Source organism: Eptatretus burgeri, chromosome 3 (assembly GCF_056783735.1).
Source record: "Eptatretus burgeri isolate ZD-2024b chromosome 3, Ebu_testis_v1, whole genome shotgun sequence".
In the NCBI taxonomy this organism is placed as follows: domain Eukaryota; kingdom Metazoa; phylum Chordata; class Myxini; order Myxiniformes; family Myxinidae; genus Eptatretus; species Eptatretus burgeri.
Window position 1 is genome coordinate 109,329,040 of NC_140963.1, and position 18,434 is coordinate 109,347,473.

The 18,434-nt window shown below is 44.7% G+C and overlaps 1 protein-coding gene across 3 annotated transcripts in view; it reads right to left on the reverse strand.

Moving 5' to 3' along the window:
* Positions 1 to 376: 376 nt before the first annotated feature.
* The window catches only part of MCAT (malonyl-CoA-acyl carrier protein transacylase), a 35,311-nt gene continuing 17,253 nt past the window's right edge, over positions 377 to 18,434 (reverse strand). Inside the window, exons 4-6 of one of the 3 annotated variants that reach the window (XM_085874965.1) lie at positions 12,037 to 12,264; positions 6,773 to 6,913; positions 377 to 582 (exon numbers count right to left, since the gene is read on the reverse strand). In XM_085874965.1, the coding sequence (XP_085731091.1) occupies positions 550 to 582; positions 6,773 to 6,913; positions 12,037 to 12,264 (402 nt within the window). In that variant the 3' untranslated portion in view covers positions 377 to 549. Of the gene's footprint in view, positions 583 to 5,763; positions 6,914 to 11,214; positions 11,360 to 12,036; positions 12,265 to 18,434 lie in introns of those variants that run through there. The other 2 variants (XR_015056471.1, XM_085874964.1) reach the window with 2 other exon arrangements.

Genomic DNA, 18,434 nt, shown 5'->3' on the forward strand with positions numbered 1-18,434 from the left:
TACTTCGTCTGCACAAATTCATTTGAGTCCTGAGCCACCTGCATGAAGCCACACCTCACCAACCGTCTGGTATGTAGCTCGTGTGTTTTTTCACTGAATCGACCTGAGGCTTTGCAGCAACACTTATTACAAGTTGTTTCCAGGAATAATAATTCACAACCTTTGATGTAATTAACAGGAAGCCAGGGGAGAGGACACACATTCACAAAGTACACCCAAAACACCTGAGATTTTGGCACATTAGACTTGGCTCGCATACATGTTTGTTGTCAAATCTCATTTTCGCATGCATTAAAAGTACAATATGTTTGTGCGTTTGTAAAATTCCATTTCATGTCTCTGGCTGGCAAAGTAGCTTCAGTGGTAGTGCACTGACCTTTGAGCCGTCTAGGCTAGGTTTGGTGCCCAATCCAATGACAAATTTTCACTCTGGTGTTTCACAGACAGGGCTGTGAAGCTGGTGTCCCATTTTCCAACATCAGTTGGTGGGGGCGTTAAAGATCCCATGACGTCTTTCGACAAAGAGGAGATGAGTTTCAAACAGCTTGGTTATCGCTGGCCTCCTGACCGAGTTTCAGAATCCTGCAGGGAACACGTGACACTGCCGCAGCCTCCAAAAATGATACAACCAGCAGGTAGGTGATGCACCTGCTTCGATCGCATTTCGTTCACTTCATTATAATCGTTATAAAATGTTGTATTTATGTTTTATTTTTTATTTTTAGGAAGACCATGTACAATAGGTTAGGTTGCTGGGAAACGAGTAAACTTGCAATTCACAAACTTCATTAAAATAAGTCTTTTTGGGGAGGAAATTGGTTCGGCTGAAATAACCCCGAAGTGGACAAAAAACTTCAGGAATAATAGTTAGAGAACCAGGCTGGATAAAAATATAACCACCCCGACGCTATTTTGTTAGGGCTTTTGGAAGATTTCTTGTTTCTTGAAGGATGAACGAGCTTCGTTTCTGTGAAGTTTAACTTCCTCTGGACATCTTCATCAACTGCTACGACATGTTTTCGAAAAACACTGCACTATTCCATATGAGACACGTCAGTATCATACTGCTGCATCCCCATCTGTATCATGAAGATGTTTGATGATACCTCTGAAGTCCTGTGCTGACATCTGCAGCATAGCTAATTCACTTGATGTTGAAAGCTGCTCCTGATCATCAACCTCCTTCCAGAAGCAATAAAGTTTTATACCATACTCGGTCGCGTAATGGTTGTGTTGTCCACTCCGAATCTTGGTGGTCAGCTGTTCAAACCCTGGCCGAGTCATTCCAAAGACTTTAAAAAGTCTGTGTGCGTTGTTTCCCTGCTTAACATTCAGTGTTTAAAAGGAGAAGAGCACTGACAATCCTCATCGGTTGGCATCCATGGGAAAGCCCACTGAGTCTTTACGAAATGCCCCACTGAGTGTGGTGAGAAAGGTGGAGTCATTGTGGTGTTACTGGTACTCAGAGTGCCCAGGAAGTGATGGCACTTCCTCCAAGCTCAGTGGTCGTGTTTGTCTCATCTAACAGTCCTGTGTTGCGTCTTGCATATTCATCTGCATGTCCATGTGAGAGAGATGTGTGTGGCAGCTCCACCCCAAGCCTTACATCCTGCAAAAACAAAAACCTCGTCTGGGACTGGAGGCTGTATCGTCTGCTGGAAGTTCTTCCCTGTTCGTCGTCCATGTCACCTTCAGTGGTCACCAAAACCTTCACCAGGGATGCCATGTGCAAAGCTGACAATTTCCTCGACTTCATTTTGAATATCAGAGAAACCTGTAAAAGCATTGACAACATCTGATCGTTAATTTGAGAATTAAGGCACAAACCTGTGATTTATGGTCTTTTTATTACCTGTTCGCCAGTTTAGGATTTCACCAACTACACATTCGTTGCCTTGTGGTGCTTCACTGTATAGCTCTTGCACTTTAATTTTGGATATCAGGAGTGGTTTCGGTAGCAGGGGGTATGGATCAGCCTTCAAAAATGTCTGTATCTGCCTCTGTTTTTAAGTCTATAAACCATTCAACATTGAATGACTAAGAGGGTTACTGAAAGCCAGGGAAATCCCACCGACCACCACCTCATCATAGACAGCACCGAGTAGTTTGAGGAAGGTCTTTGGAACCTCTGCTCTACAGTGAACATCGTGGGAGTCAAGCATCCACCCAAATGCCACACTCCCACTGTTGCAGATATCACATGTGATAAAACTTCTTCGCAATGTCAACATAAGCAGCAGCAATAGTAGTGCAGATTATATGGCGTGCGGTTGCCATTTAGCGTTGTCTCAAAAACAATCCGATTTCAATACAGAATGATCCTCTAGATATGCTGTGTTTGTTCGCTGCATTGCAATGCTGAGTACAACAGCAATGGCAAGAAGATCCAATTCTGTGCTATTGTGCAAGAAAAACCATGGAAAAATAAACTTTTCCTCATAGTGATCATTAATCTCACCCTGAATGGGATGCAAGACTATTGTAACGTGTGTGTGTGTGTGTGTGTGTGTGTGTGTGTGTGTGTGTGTGTGTGTGTGTGTGTGTGTGTGTGTGTGTGTGTGTGTGTTTAAAAATGCTATATCTATATATGTGTGTATATATTTTCACTCTAAAAATGCTTTTCTCTGCAATCGCTTGTCCGATCGATGCAGAATTTTAAACAGAGATAGAACTCCCAATGAAGAATATTTTACTGATAAATCTGACGTCACAAATCACATGGTATGGCAGCCATATTGAATTAAATGGGAAAATTGGACATCTTTTTCTCCGAAACCACTCAACAAAAAAAATTGAATCTTGGCTAGGCTTGGGCGATTCTCAAAATTGAGAATAGATTCAGATTCTGAATTGCTGTCTCGATTGGAATCAATTCTGTGGTGGGGGGAGGGGGAAAGCTTAACAGGAGTGACTTGAGCAGGCTTCGTGTTATCCTGAATCGGTGCTGGTGAATGGCCGTTTCCGATTTGCCGATGGATGGCGACTGATCTCGGTCATGTTTCGCATGACTTTCCATTCCACAACCACAACTTGGATATATATATATATATATATATATATATATATATATATATATATATATATATATATATATATATATATATATATATATTTTGTATACATTGTTGAGGCTCATAAGAGAGCTAACACACAACACACAGCAAGGGAGGCATGAGACAAGAGGGGCAGGAGAGGGAAGGCCAAAACAGTGGGGAACAGACACATTAGATCTGTGGAAGGGAGTGTGATGGGGCAGGGAACACAGGGTAAACAAGATGTTCATTACAGGGACTTTCAGGAAGGAAATCAGGGAATTTGAAGGAGGAAGGTTTGGGGTGGATTAACGGGGGTAGAAAAGATCGAGGTTTTGGATGGGGGAAGATAAGAGGTGGTGGTGAACAGCTGTTTTGAAGACCTGGAAGGAAGAATGGGATTGAACAGAATGAGGGAGTTTATGCCAAAGGCAGGGAAAAAAGAGGAATGAAAGAGTGAAGGTGAGCTGTGATTCATGATTTTGGTAGTTTTACCAGAAGGCGGTTGTTGACGAACCTTGAGCGCCCTGCGGAAATATGGGGGGAGGGGGGGGGGAAACGACATATCACAGACAGAGAGGGGGTGCGAGGCCAGAGAGGGGATGGTAGAAGACAGAAAAACCACTGACCTGCCTGCGGTGAGAGAGTGAGAGTCCCAAAGACTCAGTCTCCATTGCAGGAGATACCAATGACCTTAAATGCCTTGGTTTCCACAGCGTGAAGCCGAGAAAAGTGAGAGGCAGGAGCACCAGCCCAGAGGGGAGAGCAGTACTCCATCAGGCTGTGGCCAAAAACTTTGTATGTGGTCAGGAGCTCAGGTGGGCTGAGGAAGGACTTTGCACGATGGAGGATTCCCAGTCGGCGACTGGCTTTGGAGGTCAGATTGGAAATGTGGCTTTCCCAGGAAAGATCATGGCAGATAGTGAGACCCAGAAGCTTGAATGAAAGGACTTCTTCCAGAGGATTGTTGAGAAAGTAGATGTGGGGGTTTTTCGAAACGGTCCCTTTGGAGAGACATAGTGAGAGTGTGAGATTTGTCAGGGTTGAAAGACATGTTCCACGTGTTGGACCAGTTTGTGATTTTATCCAGATCTGCAGTGAGCGAAGAAGTTGCGGCATGCCGGTCTGAGGGATGACAGATGGTACGACAGAGGGTGGAGTGATGACTCAAAGAGTCAATAATAAAGTCAGACAATAAAGTAAAGAGATAATGAGGATTTTCCAGAGTCGGAGAGATGGAATGACTTCAGATGCTTATGCATCACAGAGGTACTCGACATGTAAAACGTCTTGCTGCAGAGCACGCATCGAACTTGCTTCGGATTTAAAACCTCACTCGGTTTTTCCAGATCCTTTTCAAATCTAAAGAAGCCCCAGATCATGTTCGATGATATACCAGCTTTTTAAAGCAGATGTTTCTTTCCGAGGAGGTCCTCAATGTCTATTCCTAGTTTTGCCACACACAGAAAAAGCTAATGCCGTTATCTGTCCCTGTCCAACCCTGAAACAGGAAATGCTCCTGGGAGAGAAAAAACAAAGAGAAGTAAAAGTTGCTTAAAATTATTCCAAACCTCGGGTAAAATTGCAATTTTTTTAATTACAACAAAAAACAAACAAACAAACAAAAACTTCAACCTGGTTTACCCGGGCAGTGTACAAGGCAACAGACTACTCCTGACTCTTTTTGTTTTGTGGTTAAAAATGTTCTGCGATATCTTTGTTGTTAAGAAACAATGATGATTTTCGAATTTCACAACACTCTATACAGACATAATAGCCTAATGCTGTCTGTCAGATCCCGGAAAGAGAAGACCAACACACATGCACATAGTTTGTGAGTACACATCTGTTCATTTTCTTCACAACTTGAACAAACTAGATGCAGAAAAAGGGACTTGTCTTTGTCTGTTTTGTAAAGAATGACACGAGAAGCTTTTAATATAACTTACTGAACTAACGAATGGATTATTTATCGATGGACAAAGTGAGATAAGGCATCATAGGAATCGACTCCGGAGACGTGGAACGGTTACAGGCGGGTAATCGGCTCTGTCGAATTTAGGGTTTGACTCCTGGTTTAGATGGAGGGAATCGATTCTCTCCGGTAATCAATTCTTTCACCCAAGCCCAATCTTGGCACGTCATCAACTCCCCATGCGGTATTTAGGGTGGGAATGATGATGTCATCTGTGAAGTGGTATTCCAGCCATAATTGGTTGAATCGAAATCCTTATCCGAAAATTCTGAAACTTCATATATGTGATCTACGACCCAATGTGAGTGAAGAATTAAATTTATGATGTCAGCGGTCAGGTGGTATTGGTGGCAATATTGGATTGAGAGAATATTAAAACGTAAAAAATATATATATAAATCTTCTCCTCCTGATCGGCTTCACAGATCGATGCAAATCTTGACTAGTCATGAGGAATATAGTTTGAAATCTTTGTTCATATTCCCATCTTCATCGATGCAATTTAGCCTTAATGTGCACAAAAGTGGTCATTACATATCCTACTAATCAATAAAGCTATGGATAATGGCAATGTATATGACAGAATAAGATGCATGGAGATTTGGGTATATGGGCCATAATAGTAGCGTGTTCAGTTAATGATGGTATTTTTGTTCAGAATGAGCGCACGAGGCGAGCCTGTGCACTCGACAAGAGCCATTCTAGTTTCTCAAATGCACATTACAGAAATGTGAATTTGAGAGGAAAAAAAAATAGTATGTTTATTCCATTTTTTATTATTATTTAAAATACAGTTGCAAAAATATTACACTAATGGACTTCTCTTCAAGGTGGTAAAGGTGTAAGCCCATAATTTTGATAAAGCATGGGAGAGTTCAAAAGCCATAAACATTTCCCTGGCCAAGAACCAATCAGGCTCATCAGCTCACTACTCTTGCAGGGTGTGGAAATTTCTACTGAGCAGCCATGGAAATCAAACTTTTACCAATGAGGGCAATGTAACAAGGATTTACCCACTCTATCCCAAAGTCGCTCAGGAAACAGCTCATGGGGGTCAGTGAAGAATGGCTGGAAACACAACTCAGTTGAGTTCACACTTTGTTACGATAGTCGTCCCTCAGGAAATAAGTGAAAATCCGAGAGACAATCCACACTCACAGACATGTAACATGACACTTATAGTACATGTACTGTACACACGAGTCTCAAAAGCTACCGAATGCTGTTCCAGTGGCAGGCAGGTTGGGTGGAAAAGGTGAAGGCGAACCAGTCGGAAGCAAACTGCAGTCTTGCTCAAACTTCCCAGAGTTTGGAATGAAATCGAGAGGGATGAAACACAGGACAGATTTGCTGCTCATCAAGCTTATTACCGACCTATTTGTTGGTAACAATTACAATTCGTCATAATGAAGACAATCTATAAATTACTCTCTCAGCCTATATTGTGAAACAGAAAATAAAGCAAACATTTAAATCTCTGATAGAAAGTAAAGCCGATCGGGCTCAAACAAACAACTTCACAAAGGAGGTTTTTAAATCACTATTCATAAGGTTTTAAATGTTAAACAAATGAAAAGTGACCGAGTGTGGACTCAATACGTGTAAAGCTTCAAGATGTTAACCATTGGGTTTCACTTGTTAGCAAGGGTATGAGTTTATTAAAAGTGACGAACACTTGTTGCGGGGGAGGGAATGGGTGGAGAGACAGGGGGAAGAATAATCACAAATCCTTTGTCATTGTGCCTTCAAAATGGCGGTAACGCACCCAGGCCTTCCGATTAGTCTTTCGCAGAGCCATCCCCAGTTGACCTCCAGGTCCAACTTCCAAAGATATGGGAAAGTTGGTTTGTTGTGGACGCTGGTACAATGCTGTCATTGTCTGCTCCCATAGAACTGGCTGAATCAGCTGAGGGACCAGGAAGAGTGAAAATGAGGCAAGGGAAGAAAATAATAGGAAGGAGAATTTATTTTTCTTTTACATCAATCTAATGCTCATGGTAGAACTTGTGCATAAACCACAAGCCTGACAAAGACGTGAAGATACGTCACTGTACTTTTACATGAATTATAAGTACAATGATAGAGAGTATGCCTGGTGTTGGCTTAATGGTTAGGGTGGTGGGCTTGGGATCCTAGGATCCTGAGTTCAAATCCCACTTGGCTGTTGGATCAAAACCAGGTGGGGTTTACTCGGCGTGGTGACCTGTCCAGGATTGTGCCCAAGAGCCAAGGAGACCGCTTTGGCAGCACCAACACTCTGAAAAGAGTATGGTCCGAATGGATGGATGGATGGATGGATAGATATATAGTGGATAAACATTTTATGAAGGTGAAAAGAAAAGTAAGAGATCAGTTAAGGCCCACATCACATCACAGGCCACCACCCAAAAAGTTGCATGAGCTTGTTAAAAAAAGAAAAAGAAGCTGATATTCACAACCAGGAGAAAGTAATCAGCAGTGGAAAGATGTCTACTTAGGTTGATGGTTTGAAATAGGGAGACTATTCCGTTTGATTGTTTGAAAGTCTCAGGGGAGCACCGTGACAAAACCATTCAAACAGTATCAACGATTATGCAGCCGAAGGATTGGTCATGCAGGCTCATAGTCAATCCATCAGAGATGGCCTAAATGTGCCTGCTCCTCCCCACAAAAAGGGGCATTTGTTGGCACCCTAGAGCCACGGTGTTTGTTTTCCTCATTCATGATATACAGACAAGCTTGCTTGTTTTCTCGGACTATTGTATCTCGTTCCTAAAACATTTTGTACGGCCCTCACAAGTGGTATAAATCGGGTAATGTATTAAAGTAATCGACAATGTGACAACATATTAAAATCTAGGAAAATAATAACATTGGATGATCATGGTGTTTGCATTCGGTTGAATGGATGCGGTGGTGGTTAAAAATAAATAAATAAATGTGTCATTGCAAGCCTGTGCAAAGTGCAGAAGTTCAGAAAGCTTCTTATTACACTCACTCATCAGGTCCATTGTGCCCAATTATGTCTCTCCAGCTGTTGTCAACCCAGAAGTTGAAATCTCCAAAACATCTATCTGGTCTGCACAATGATGTCAAAAAGATGGGAATAGAAAGAATGGTTCTCTGTTGCCTTCTTCTGGTCATGCCATGAATGTTTGTTATCTGTGGATCCGTATATGACAAGTACCGCCATCTTCTTTAAAGGTGGATGGAAAATGTTTTGTGTGCACCATCTGACTACATACATTAATTACATTTAACATGTATCTATAGTGACGATTCTCGCATTGAGTAGCTTTGGAAATTTTGGAAATGCAGGTTTAGAGCATAAATAAAACTGCTCTGCTTGAGCTGCATCATCCGCTAAAAGGTTACAAATTTAGTTGGAGGCGTGACATCAATCGAGTCGCATGGTTTTCGGAGAGCGAGATGTAAATGGAGTCATCACTGTTTGGTGGACGGTACAGTACACATATAAACATGAGGTGGAGTGGCGGGGAAGCCGTAGCCAGAGGTATTCGTGGGAGTGTGGGGGAGTGAGGGCAGTGCATGGAGAGTGAGGAATAGTTTTTGATGAAGAGAGCAATTCCACCGCCAGGACGAGCCTCAGGTCTGTCATACTGGAGGAGAGAGATACTTGGGAGTCAGAGACGTCTTGAAGGAGGAAAGTTTCTCTTAAGCAGATTATGTCTGGTTTGTCAGTGGCAACCTGTATGGAAAGGTCTGTCAGGTTTGAGTGAAGGCCCCAAATGTTTGAGGTCCACAATGTTAAGGAAGAGGGAGGGGAGGAGGTTTTGGTTGCAGGGGAGAGGAGGGGGAGGGTAGGACAAGGGAGGAGGGGGGGGAGGTAAGGAGAATTGTTGAAAGAGTGTACCAGTACCAGGTTGAGGTACAGTGGGGAGTAATAAGAAAGGGGGCAGAGGGCAGTTGAAGATTGAAGGAGGTGGAGCAATGAGGTAGAAGAAAGAGGGATGGGAAGGAGGCACCTTTGTGGATGTGATGGGGGGCAACTTTGGGAAGGGGGAGTGAGGGGGAAGATTGGAGTGAGAAGGATGAGAGTTGAGGGAGAAGGGTGAGGGGGGAAAGTTGAGGGAGAAGGGTGAGGGGGGAAAGTTGAGGGAGAAGGGTGAGGGGGAGAGTTGAGGGAGAAGGGTGAGGAGGGAGAGTTGAGAGAGAAGGGTGAGGAGGGAGAGTTGAGGGAGAAGGGTGAGGAGGGAGAGTTGAGAGAGAAGGGTGAGGAGGGAGAGTTGAAGGAGAAGGGTGAGGAGGGAGAGTTGAAGGATAAGAGTGAGGGGCAGTTTTTGAGAAAGGTGAGAGGGAAGCTTGGAAGGGGAAGAGTGTGAAGGTTGCTTTGAGAGGGAGGGTTGAGACGGAAGCTTTTATAGGGAGGGGAGACAATGAGAGCAGGCACAGTCAAGGTGCAGGAGGGCGATAGGAGAGGTGGGGAGAGAGAAGAATGAATCTTGGTGGAAGAAGGGAGCAGGCAGGGGGAGGTACAAGATTTGAGGGGTTGGGAAGAAGGTGAGGTGTGCTGAAAGGAAGGAAGGAGCATGTTTGTGGTGCTGAGTGTACTGATTGAGAGTGAGATATCTGTTAGGTTAGACTGGAGCCCACAGATGTTGGAACACCACACACTTTGGGACAACAGAGGAGCTAAAACTGAAGCAGAAGACAGGGAAGAGGGGGCAAGAGTAGAGGTAGGATGAGGGGAAAGATGAGAGGGGTAAGAAGAGAGGATAACAGGTGAGAGGTTAGGAAGAGGTAGATTTAAGGAGGTGGGGTGAATTGGCACTGAAGTTGGAAAAAAAAAAGGACAATTAATGGAACACGAACATCCATTGCAAACTGGGATGGAACAGCCGTTCTGACATGAGTGTTTTACATCCCGATATGAGGTGGCTCGTGCTTTTTGTTTCTAGCTTCCAGAACCTACATTTGTTTGATTGGCTCAGTCCTGACATTTTACAAAAGCCATTGGTGTGGTGTCCCTGGTCTTGGGCATTTATAATGATTTGTTCTCCGTCCCAATTGAGCCGACCTCTTCTTAGCCATTCCAGTGATCCTTCTTTGTCTATGCCCATATATTTAAGTGAAAATCTATACATTTAGGTTCTTCCCAACATATTTGTTTTTTTTTTCTCCTTTCACACTTATTTCTATTTTTTCCACAGTTCTCTTTATTCATTCTAATTCTTGGTTTTTCTTCTCTTTCTTTATCTATCTCTTTAAGAAAAAGACGGGAATTTTTGCAGAAAGTTTTCTGTAAGGTTCACTTGGCTGCGCCTGGATGGGTTTGAGAGTTGTGGAGTAGCGGCTGACACCTGAATCCTATCCAGGTTCCTTCTGACGACTCCATCTTTGCTCTTTACTTCCTTCGGTTCCTTCTTGGTCTTCGTTTGATTAAATAGTCATTTTCTCACAATATATGACTTATAAACACATGAGTCACCACCTGCTGCGGGGAAGGGGTGGGAGTCCGCAGGGAGGGGTGGGATGGGAGGAGGTGGGGGGGGGGTGGTAGGGTGGGAGGAGGGAGGGGAAGCAGTGGGTTGGGAGGGAGGGGGTAGGGTAGGAGGAGTTTGAAGGAGAAGGGGTAGGGTAGGGTTGGAGTCTGGAGGGAGGGGTGGGCAACCCAGTTGACGTCACCTCCAGTCTGCACTTAAAACAGCCGAGCTATTTGAATTGACAGTGGGTCACAGAGTTTATGGGTGCGTTACTCCCCTTTGTTTGGGGGGTGGGGTTTCATGTTTGTTTGTTTTTTAACCTGTGGTTTTGTAATGGCATTCTGATTTTTGTCTAAATTATGAACATTAAAATAATAATAAAAAAAATCGGTTTCATCCACTTTTAAAACCACCGATGGAAATGTGGACTCAGCGTCTTCCGATTGATGGCTTCACAATCTTCACCCATCTTGTCCCATGCCTTTCATGCTTTCTTTCCAAGAACTAGTACCACTCCCTGCAAACTCAGTTTGTCATGGCCAGAAGGATTCTCAGCTAATCTTTTTGCTGACTGCAACCAGCACTTTGTGAATCGACTTCCTGGTGGCTTTGTAGCTCCTTACAGAGGATGTCACCAGTTTTCCCTCCTGTGCCAGTGTCCTAATATGCCATGTGTCTGCTCATAAGATGAAGTACAGGGAACCATGCTTAGTGTTGTGTTTGTTCAGGATAAGTCACATACAGTACACTTTAATTGTGGAAGAAATGGTGTCACAAATCGTACCGGTGTCCGAAGGAAGTGGTGTAGTTTGGCATTTTTAAGTTGTGAAGCCGCTTCAATATTTGGTATGTCCTTCCCTCCATCCATCGAAAATGAAGAAGAAGAACCTAACCCACCATGTTGATTTTTAAAATGAAACAGGTAAAGCCTAGAAACGAACGAAACACGGTACGTTAGAAAGATTCTACTTCATTTTTGACAGAAGGACATACCAAATATTGAAGCGGTTTCAGCGCTTAAAAAACAACGTTAGCTCCAGTCAGGTTCACACACACACACCATTCATTTTGTCGAGGGGGATTACCGTGTCATGTAGCATATGGATGATTACAACAATGAATACAAACAAATACTGTATCTGCGGGGCTTAATAATGAAAGTCACGTGATTTAATGCCATCCATGATAGCAAAATCTCGTTCTCAGCCTATGCAACCTGTATAAAAACATACATCATGAAGCAAAAATACAAAATAACCGAGTCCAAAGGAAGCTTCTTGCTTTCCAAGCACCTATCTGTTGGTGAATAACAAGAGAAGAGAAAGTTGCATTAATGTGGTTTTTCAAGGTGAGGTATATTCCCAACCACAACTACTGCAGAAAGTCAGAAGGAGAAGACACAAAAATGTGAGAAAATAAATTGTAAAGAAAATGAAAAAGGACTACAAAGATGGATACAACAGTGGAAAGAATCCAAGTTGTGGAACAGAACAAGGTCCAGAATAAAACAATGATGAAAATAGGGAAACGATACGGAGAACAACAACAACAAAAGGTCAGAGAACGACGCAGCCAAATAAAGCACAACAAATAGCAAAACTCTAACCTGCTTTAGGAGGTTTTTACGGATGCTGGGCCCATGTCCATAACGCTTTGCTGTGACATTCGCGATGACGGGTATCCGAGGATGAACGAGGGAGATAGTTTCCAGTGTCCGGTCCAGTGCTCCTACGGCCGATGCCATCATGTCGGTGTGGAATGCACCGGAAACCGGCAGGCGGATTGGACGAGTTAGTCCAAAGGAGGCCGCATTGGATTGGATGTACTTTAGAGCCTGGAGAGGAGAAAGCACAGAAGAAAAGATGGGCAGAGGAAGGATGCGTGTTGAAAAGCAATTTGAGACTAGAGGGGAAGCACTCGGTAGAGTGCAAAACCTCCGCCGCTAATACTGCGAGGTCACTCAAGTGAACGTGATATCCTATTCATTCAATTTGACGTCAACAGTGCTCACAGAGTTATAGTTTGCAACTTTCCCTTTTACATACTCAATTAATTCGTCATAACTAGATTCCTCGAGACAGAAATTGATTTTACGTGGGTATATCCACCTGAAGTTCCAAAATCAGCCGCAATTATAATTAACCTCCGCCATCTTCGAAGATGGATGCAGGTTACTGTTTTCACCCCTTTCTGTTTGTTTGTTATCTTGCCAAAACCTCATGTCAGGTCAGGTTCGATCTGTGACCTGCTACAGGTACCATGTAAACCTGTACTAACCTGTTCCATGGTCGGGTTGTCGGCGACTAAACCGTCTCCCCCACCAGGTTTTCTGGTGAGGGGGGTGTTTGGATATGGACACCCAGCAGGATTAAAAACAAAACCTGTCAAAGGGCGGAGGAGCTCCTTGTTAGCCAACGGCCATCCATATCTAGTGCCCAACTGTGTCTGCGGACGTCCTCCTGCAGTTAGGTTACTTCTTATTAGGAGGTTGGTGGCAGGATTTGCACTCCGGCCACCGTAAAACCCCTCATTCTGCAAAACGCAAAAACGCAAAAAAAATCTGAAAACCCACTCCGTGGGAGTACCTCCTCTGCAGCTTCCCTTCGCAGGGCAGCTCACCGGATGATGGGATTGGGGCAAAGCCTTCGGGACCCCCAATCTTTGATAGGAGGGAAACCACGGGGTAACATCCCTGGGTCTGATTGCGGGAGAGTGTGTCGGAGTGGTGCTGAGGTGTCGTCCACCAGACGGCGGTCTCCTTGGGTTACCTGAGGCGGTCCCTTCGGGTGGGTGCCTGGAATGTCCTATCCCTAAGAGAGGATGATCACCTGTCTCTGTTATCATCTGAGCTCAAGCGTTTGGACATCGGGATTGCAGCTCTCTCTGAGGTTCAGAGACCGGATTGCGGCGAGATAATGGTGGGTGGTTACACCTACTATTGGTCTGGTCGCTCTGATGGTTACCATACCCAAGGAGTTGCTGTAGCTGTGTCCAATAAGCTGACCCCAATGATAATTGAGGTAACACCGGTCAACGAGCGTATTATGAGATTAAGGATTCGTCACTCCTTAGGTGTCATTTACCTGGTCTCTGTTTATGCTCCGACTGAGGCGAGTGATCTCACCGTGAAGGATGCATTCTACGCCACACTCGAGTCTGTGGTTGATCAGTGCCCCAGACGAGATACACTTCTAGTCTTGGGGGATTTCAATGCATCGACTGGAACTGATAGGGATGGTTATGAGGTGTGTGTTGGTCCCCATGGGTCAGGAACTATGAACCAGAATAGCACTAAGTTCCTTGACTTTGCAAGAAGTCATGGACTTAGGGTGGCTGGTTCATTGTTTCAGCACCCACAAGCTCATCACTGGACTTGGTATTCCAACGCTGGGGGTGTGGCAAAGGAGATTGACCATGTCCTCATTCACGGTCGTTGGAGGATGATCCAGAACTGCAGGGTCTACCGGAGTGCTCAGTTCCTCAATACTGACCACAGGCTTGTTGTAGCAACTCTAAAGCTGCACCTTAAATCCTGGAGAATGGTACCATCCCAGCCTAGGCTGGATGTTGCCAAGCTCAGGGATGAGAGAGTAGCTGAGGAGTTTGCGAACAGGCTGAGTGGACACCTGGGGGGTCTGGGTGCTTTGGGGGGTCCTGAAGAGTTGTGGAGCGCCTTCAAGACCACCGTCCTTGATGTTGCCGGTGGATGTCTTGGAACTCACCGCAGGGCAAAGAAGAATTTTGTCTCTCAAGGAACACTGGATACCATTGATCAGAGTCGCAGGGCCAGGCTGAATGGCAGAGCTGAGCTGTTCAGGGAGCTGAGGCGTAAAACTGTACGTGCACTGAGGGTGGACAAGGAGGCCGATGTGCGAGGAATCTGTGAGGGGGTAGAGCATCACCTGTGGACAGGTGATTCTCGTCCCGCTTACAGGGGAATTCGCGCATTACGTTCATCCAAGCCCATCCCTCGGAGCACTGCAGTTCGAGCAGAGAGTGGTAGGCTCTTGACAGAGGAGTCTGAAGTGAAGGCCCGCTGGGCCGGTTACTTTAAGCGGTTGTACCAGGCTGATCCCCCAGCTGTCAAATTGGACGTCAAGGGTGTTACAATCCCTGTTGCTGACCCTCGAATCAACTGTGGTCCACCTTCACTTGTGGAAACACGGGCTGCGGTGAACCAGTTGAAACGGGGCAAAGCTCCAGGGATCTGTGGCATCCATGCCGAACTTCTCAAGGCTGGTGGAAATGCTGCACTCGTGTCGTTGCATGCAGTTTTGTGCTCTGCCTGGAACACAGGCATCATCCCAACTGATTGGAAGAGGGGCCTTGTTGTCCCTCTCTGGAAAGGGAAGGGTGATCGCCAAGACTGCAACAACGACCGAGGGGTGACGCTGCTCTCAGTGCCAGGCAAGGTCTTTGCTCGGATAATTCTTGATAGGGTTCGCCACCATCTGCTTGAGTACCAGCGTCCAGAGCAGTCAGGCTTTACACCAAAGAGGTCAACGATTGACCGTATCCTTGCCCTTCGTGTCCTCACCGAACGCAGACGAGAGTTTCGGCAGGGGCTGCTCGCAGCCTATGTTGATCTCTGTAAAGCGTTCGATTCAGTGAATCGGGATGTCCTCTGGAGGATTTTTGGTCTTCGTGGGGTGCCACCAAAACTGATCGATCTGATGTCTGAACTCTACTCTGGTACTGAGAGTGCTGTGAAGTGTGGTGGTACCACCTCTGACTTATTTCCAGTTGTTACTGGAGTTCGTCAGGGATGTGTACTTGCCCCCACACTTTTCAGCACTTGTATGGACTGGATTTTAGGGAGGATGTCGGAGAGATCAAGTTGCGGTGCATCGTTTGGGAATGTCAAGATCTCGGACCTTGATTTCGCAGACGATGCAGTCATCTTTGCGGACACTTTAGACATCCTTTTGGGGGCCCTCGAGGTGCTGAATGAGGAGTCGGAGCCGCTGGGATTACGGGTTTCTTGGGTCAAAACTAAGATCCAGGCTTTCGGTGACATCTTGGATGCTGCTGTCCTGTCTGTGTCTGTTTGTGGTGAGGATGTTGAGGTCGTGGAGAGATTCACTTACCTTGGCAGTGATATTCATGTCTCTGCTGGCTGCGAGTCAGAGGTCAATAGACGTCTGGGTCGGGCCTGGGGAGTCATGGATTCACTGGATCATGGGGTGTGGCGCTGCCGGTACCTGTGCGGGAGGACGAAAGTCCGAGTCTTCAGGTCCTTGGTACTTCCAGTCTTGCTCTATGGGTGCGAGACTTGGACTCTGACCAAGGATCTGAGACAGAGACTTAATTCCTTCGGTACCAGGTGTCTTCGGAGAATCCTTGGCTATAGCTGGTCGGATTTTGTGTCCAACGAGCGGTTGCTGAGAGAGACTCGGATGAGATTTGTTACCTGCATAGTCCGTGAGCGTCAGTTGCGGCTGTATGGACATGTGGCTCGTTTTCCTGATGCTGATCCTGCTCACCAGATTCTCTCAGCGAGGGAGTCTCATGAGTGGAGGAGGCCAGTGGGCCGACCACGTGCCTCATGGTTGCAGCAGGTTGACCATCATCTCAAAGAGATGGGGATGGGCCTGGCATATGCCTGGGGGATGGCCAGACGGAGGCCCCTGGAGTACCGGCGGAAAGTGGACGCAGCGACGCGCTGTTCTGGCACATGCTCCCATACCTGACCTGTTATCTTGCCAAAACGACGTTTTTGCAAGATATGTTAGTCAGCTTGTATGTTTTTTTTTTTTTGTTTCTTTGTTTGTTTGTTTGTTTGTTTGTAATCACGTATAAAAAATTCTGCAGAGCACAGTTATCATCGGAAATTTTTGTAACTTCACATATCAGAGGCCTCTCGAGGTCCCTTTCAGTGCACAAAATTTCGAAGGTCAAGGTCAAAGGTCAAGGTCACTTTGGCGCAAATCAAGGGAGTCGACGAAACCCTTATTTTTTGAGTAATTTTGATCGGATCATCTTCAAACTTCATGGGAATATAGTTCATGGTCTGGCGCTCAGCTGATTAATTTTTGGTGGCGATTGGCCTTGACCTTCATATGTTTTTTGTTTTTTTTTGGTCTGTAATCACGTATAAATCACTCTGCAGAGCACAGTTATCATTGGAAATTTTTGTAACTTCGCACATCAGAGGCCTATAGAGGTCCTTTTCAGCGCATAAAATTTTGAAGGTCAAGGTCACTTTGTCGCAAATCAGGGGAGTCGACGAAACCCTTATTTTTTGAGTAATTTTGATCGGATCGTCTTCAAACTTCATGGGAATATTGTTCATGGTCTGGCGCTCCGCTGATTAATTTTTGGTGGTGATTGGCCTTGACCTTCATGGTTAGCACCTCAGGTCAAACATATTTGACCCCAAGGTCAAATTTTCAAGTTTTAGGAACCATATCGTGTAGTACCTCAAATTGAACACCTCGATGAGTGCTTTCTAGATATGTCAAGCTTGAGACATTATGACGTCATTTGGTGACGTTATGAGGCAAAAGCATATTTTTCATGGTTACTCTGTAGAACGATTCTCATCGGAATCTCTCGTAGGCAGATATTCCTCAAGGAGTCGCTCCTGGTGGATAGCAGCTCTGTTCACCTCAGTGTCACCTTAAAGAAGTCACACGTGGTCACCTTTTGGCAAGATACGGGTCACCCGCAGGGTGACGTTGGTTTATTTGTTTGTTTGTGAACAGTATTATGGAAAAACTCGACGGATTTCGACGAAACTTGGTGGAGGGGGGGGGTGAGTTATCGTCCAAGGATCATGCCATTAAATTTTGGACTTGGTCCCCCCCCCAAAAAAAAATAGTTAGAGAATTTTTTTTTCCATGTTTTAAGTGATTTCCAACCCCCCCCCCAAAAAAAATTGTTACCCCCCCCTAAATTTTTTTTTGCATTTCTACATATTTTAAGTGATTTCTAACCCCCCCCCCAAAAAAAAAAATTGTTAGAGAAAAAAGAAAATTTTTGCAACTTTTTTTTCAACAAAATTTCGATTTTTTTATTTTTTGCATTTTTACATGTTTTAAGTGATTTTCAACCCCCCCCCCCCCCCCCCAAAATGGAGAAAAGAACTATAACTCTCAGCACTGTTGACATCATATTCAATGAATAAGATATAAGGTTCACTTGGGTGACCCAGCAGTATTGGCGGCGGAGGTTTTGCACTCTCCCGAGTGCTCCCCCTCTAGTTTTGGCATGTTTTTTGTTGGAAATCACTTATAACATGTAGAAATGCAAAAACAAAAATTCAAATATTTTTTCAAAATGGCCGCCATAGCGGCCATATTGGACTTTGGACCAAGTCCAAAATCTAATGGCATGATCCTTGGACCATACCTAATCCCCCCACCAAGTTTCGTCGAAATCCGTCCAGGAGCTTTTCCGTAATACTGTTCACAAACAAACAAACAAACAAACAAATAGAAAGGGGTGAAAACAGTAACCTCTGATCTTCGATGGCGGAGGTTAATATAGGAGGCTGCATCACTAAGGTAATGAGGATATGTCATAAACTAACCATTGTTGGACCATGGTAAATGTAGAAAGGAAATATCAATTATTTTTCTGAATCTCCTCTTTCTCCTGTTGAGACAGATCATTTTTGCTGCCTGTTATAGCTTTGGGAATCAACTTTTAACTTCATTGGAACCAGTAGTCCAGGATGCCATTCTGATCCAGTCCAGCGCTCCAGGAAGTTGCACAATCAGTCTGCTTTTTTACACACCTAATAAATAATTTTGTATATCACATTTTGTTTTTACTCACCTTATAACAGCAGTCGAGGGAAAGAAATGAAATCAACTCGGGGAAAAGCCCGTCAAATTGATGACAGCACAAAACTCAACACAACACCGAGGATTACCATACACACAAAGTTATGAATTACGTGTGTTGAATTATTTACAATGTATAATACAGTCCAAGATGAGACTTTCCCTGGGAGGAATTAGTGGTGAGGAGAGCAATTTGTCAAAAAAAAAACAAACACAC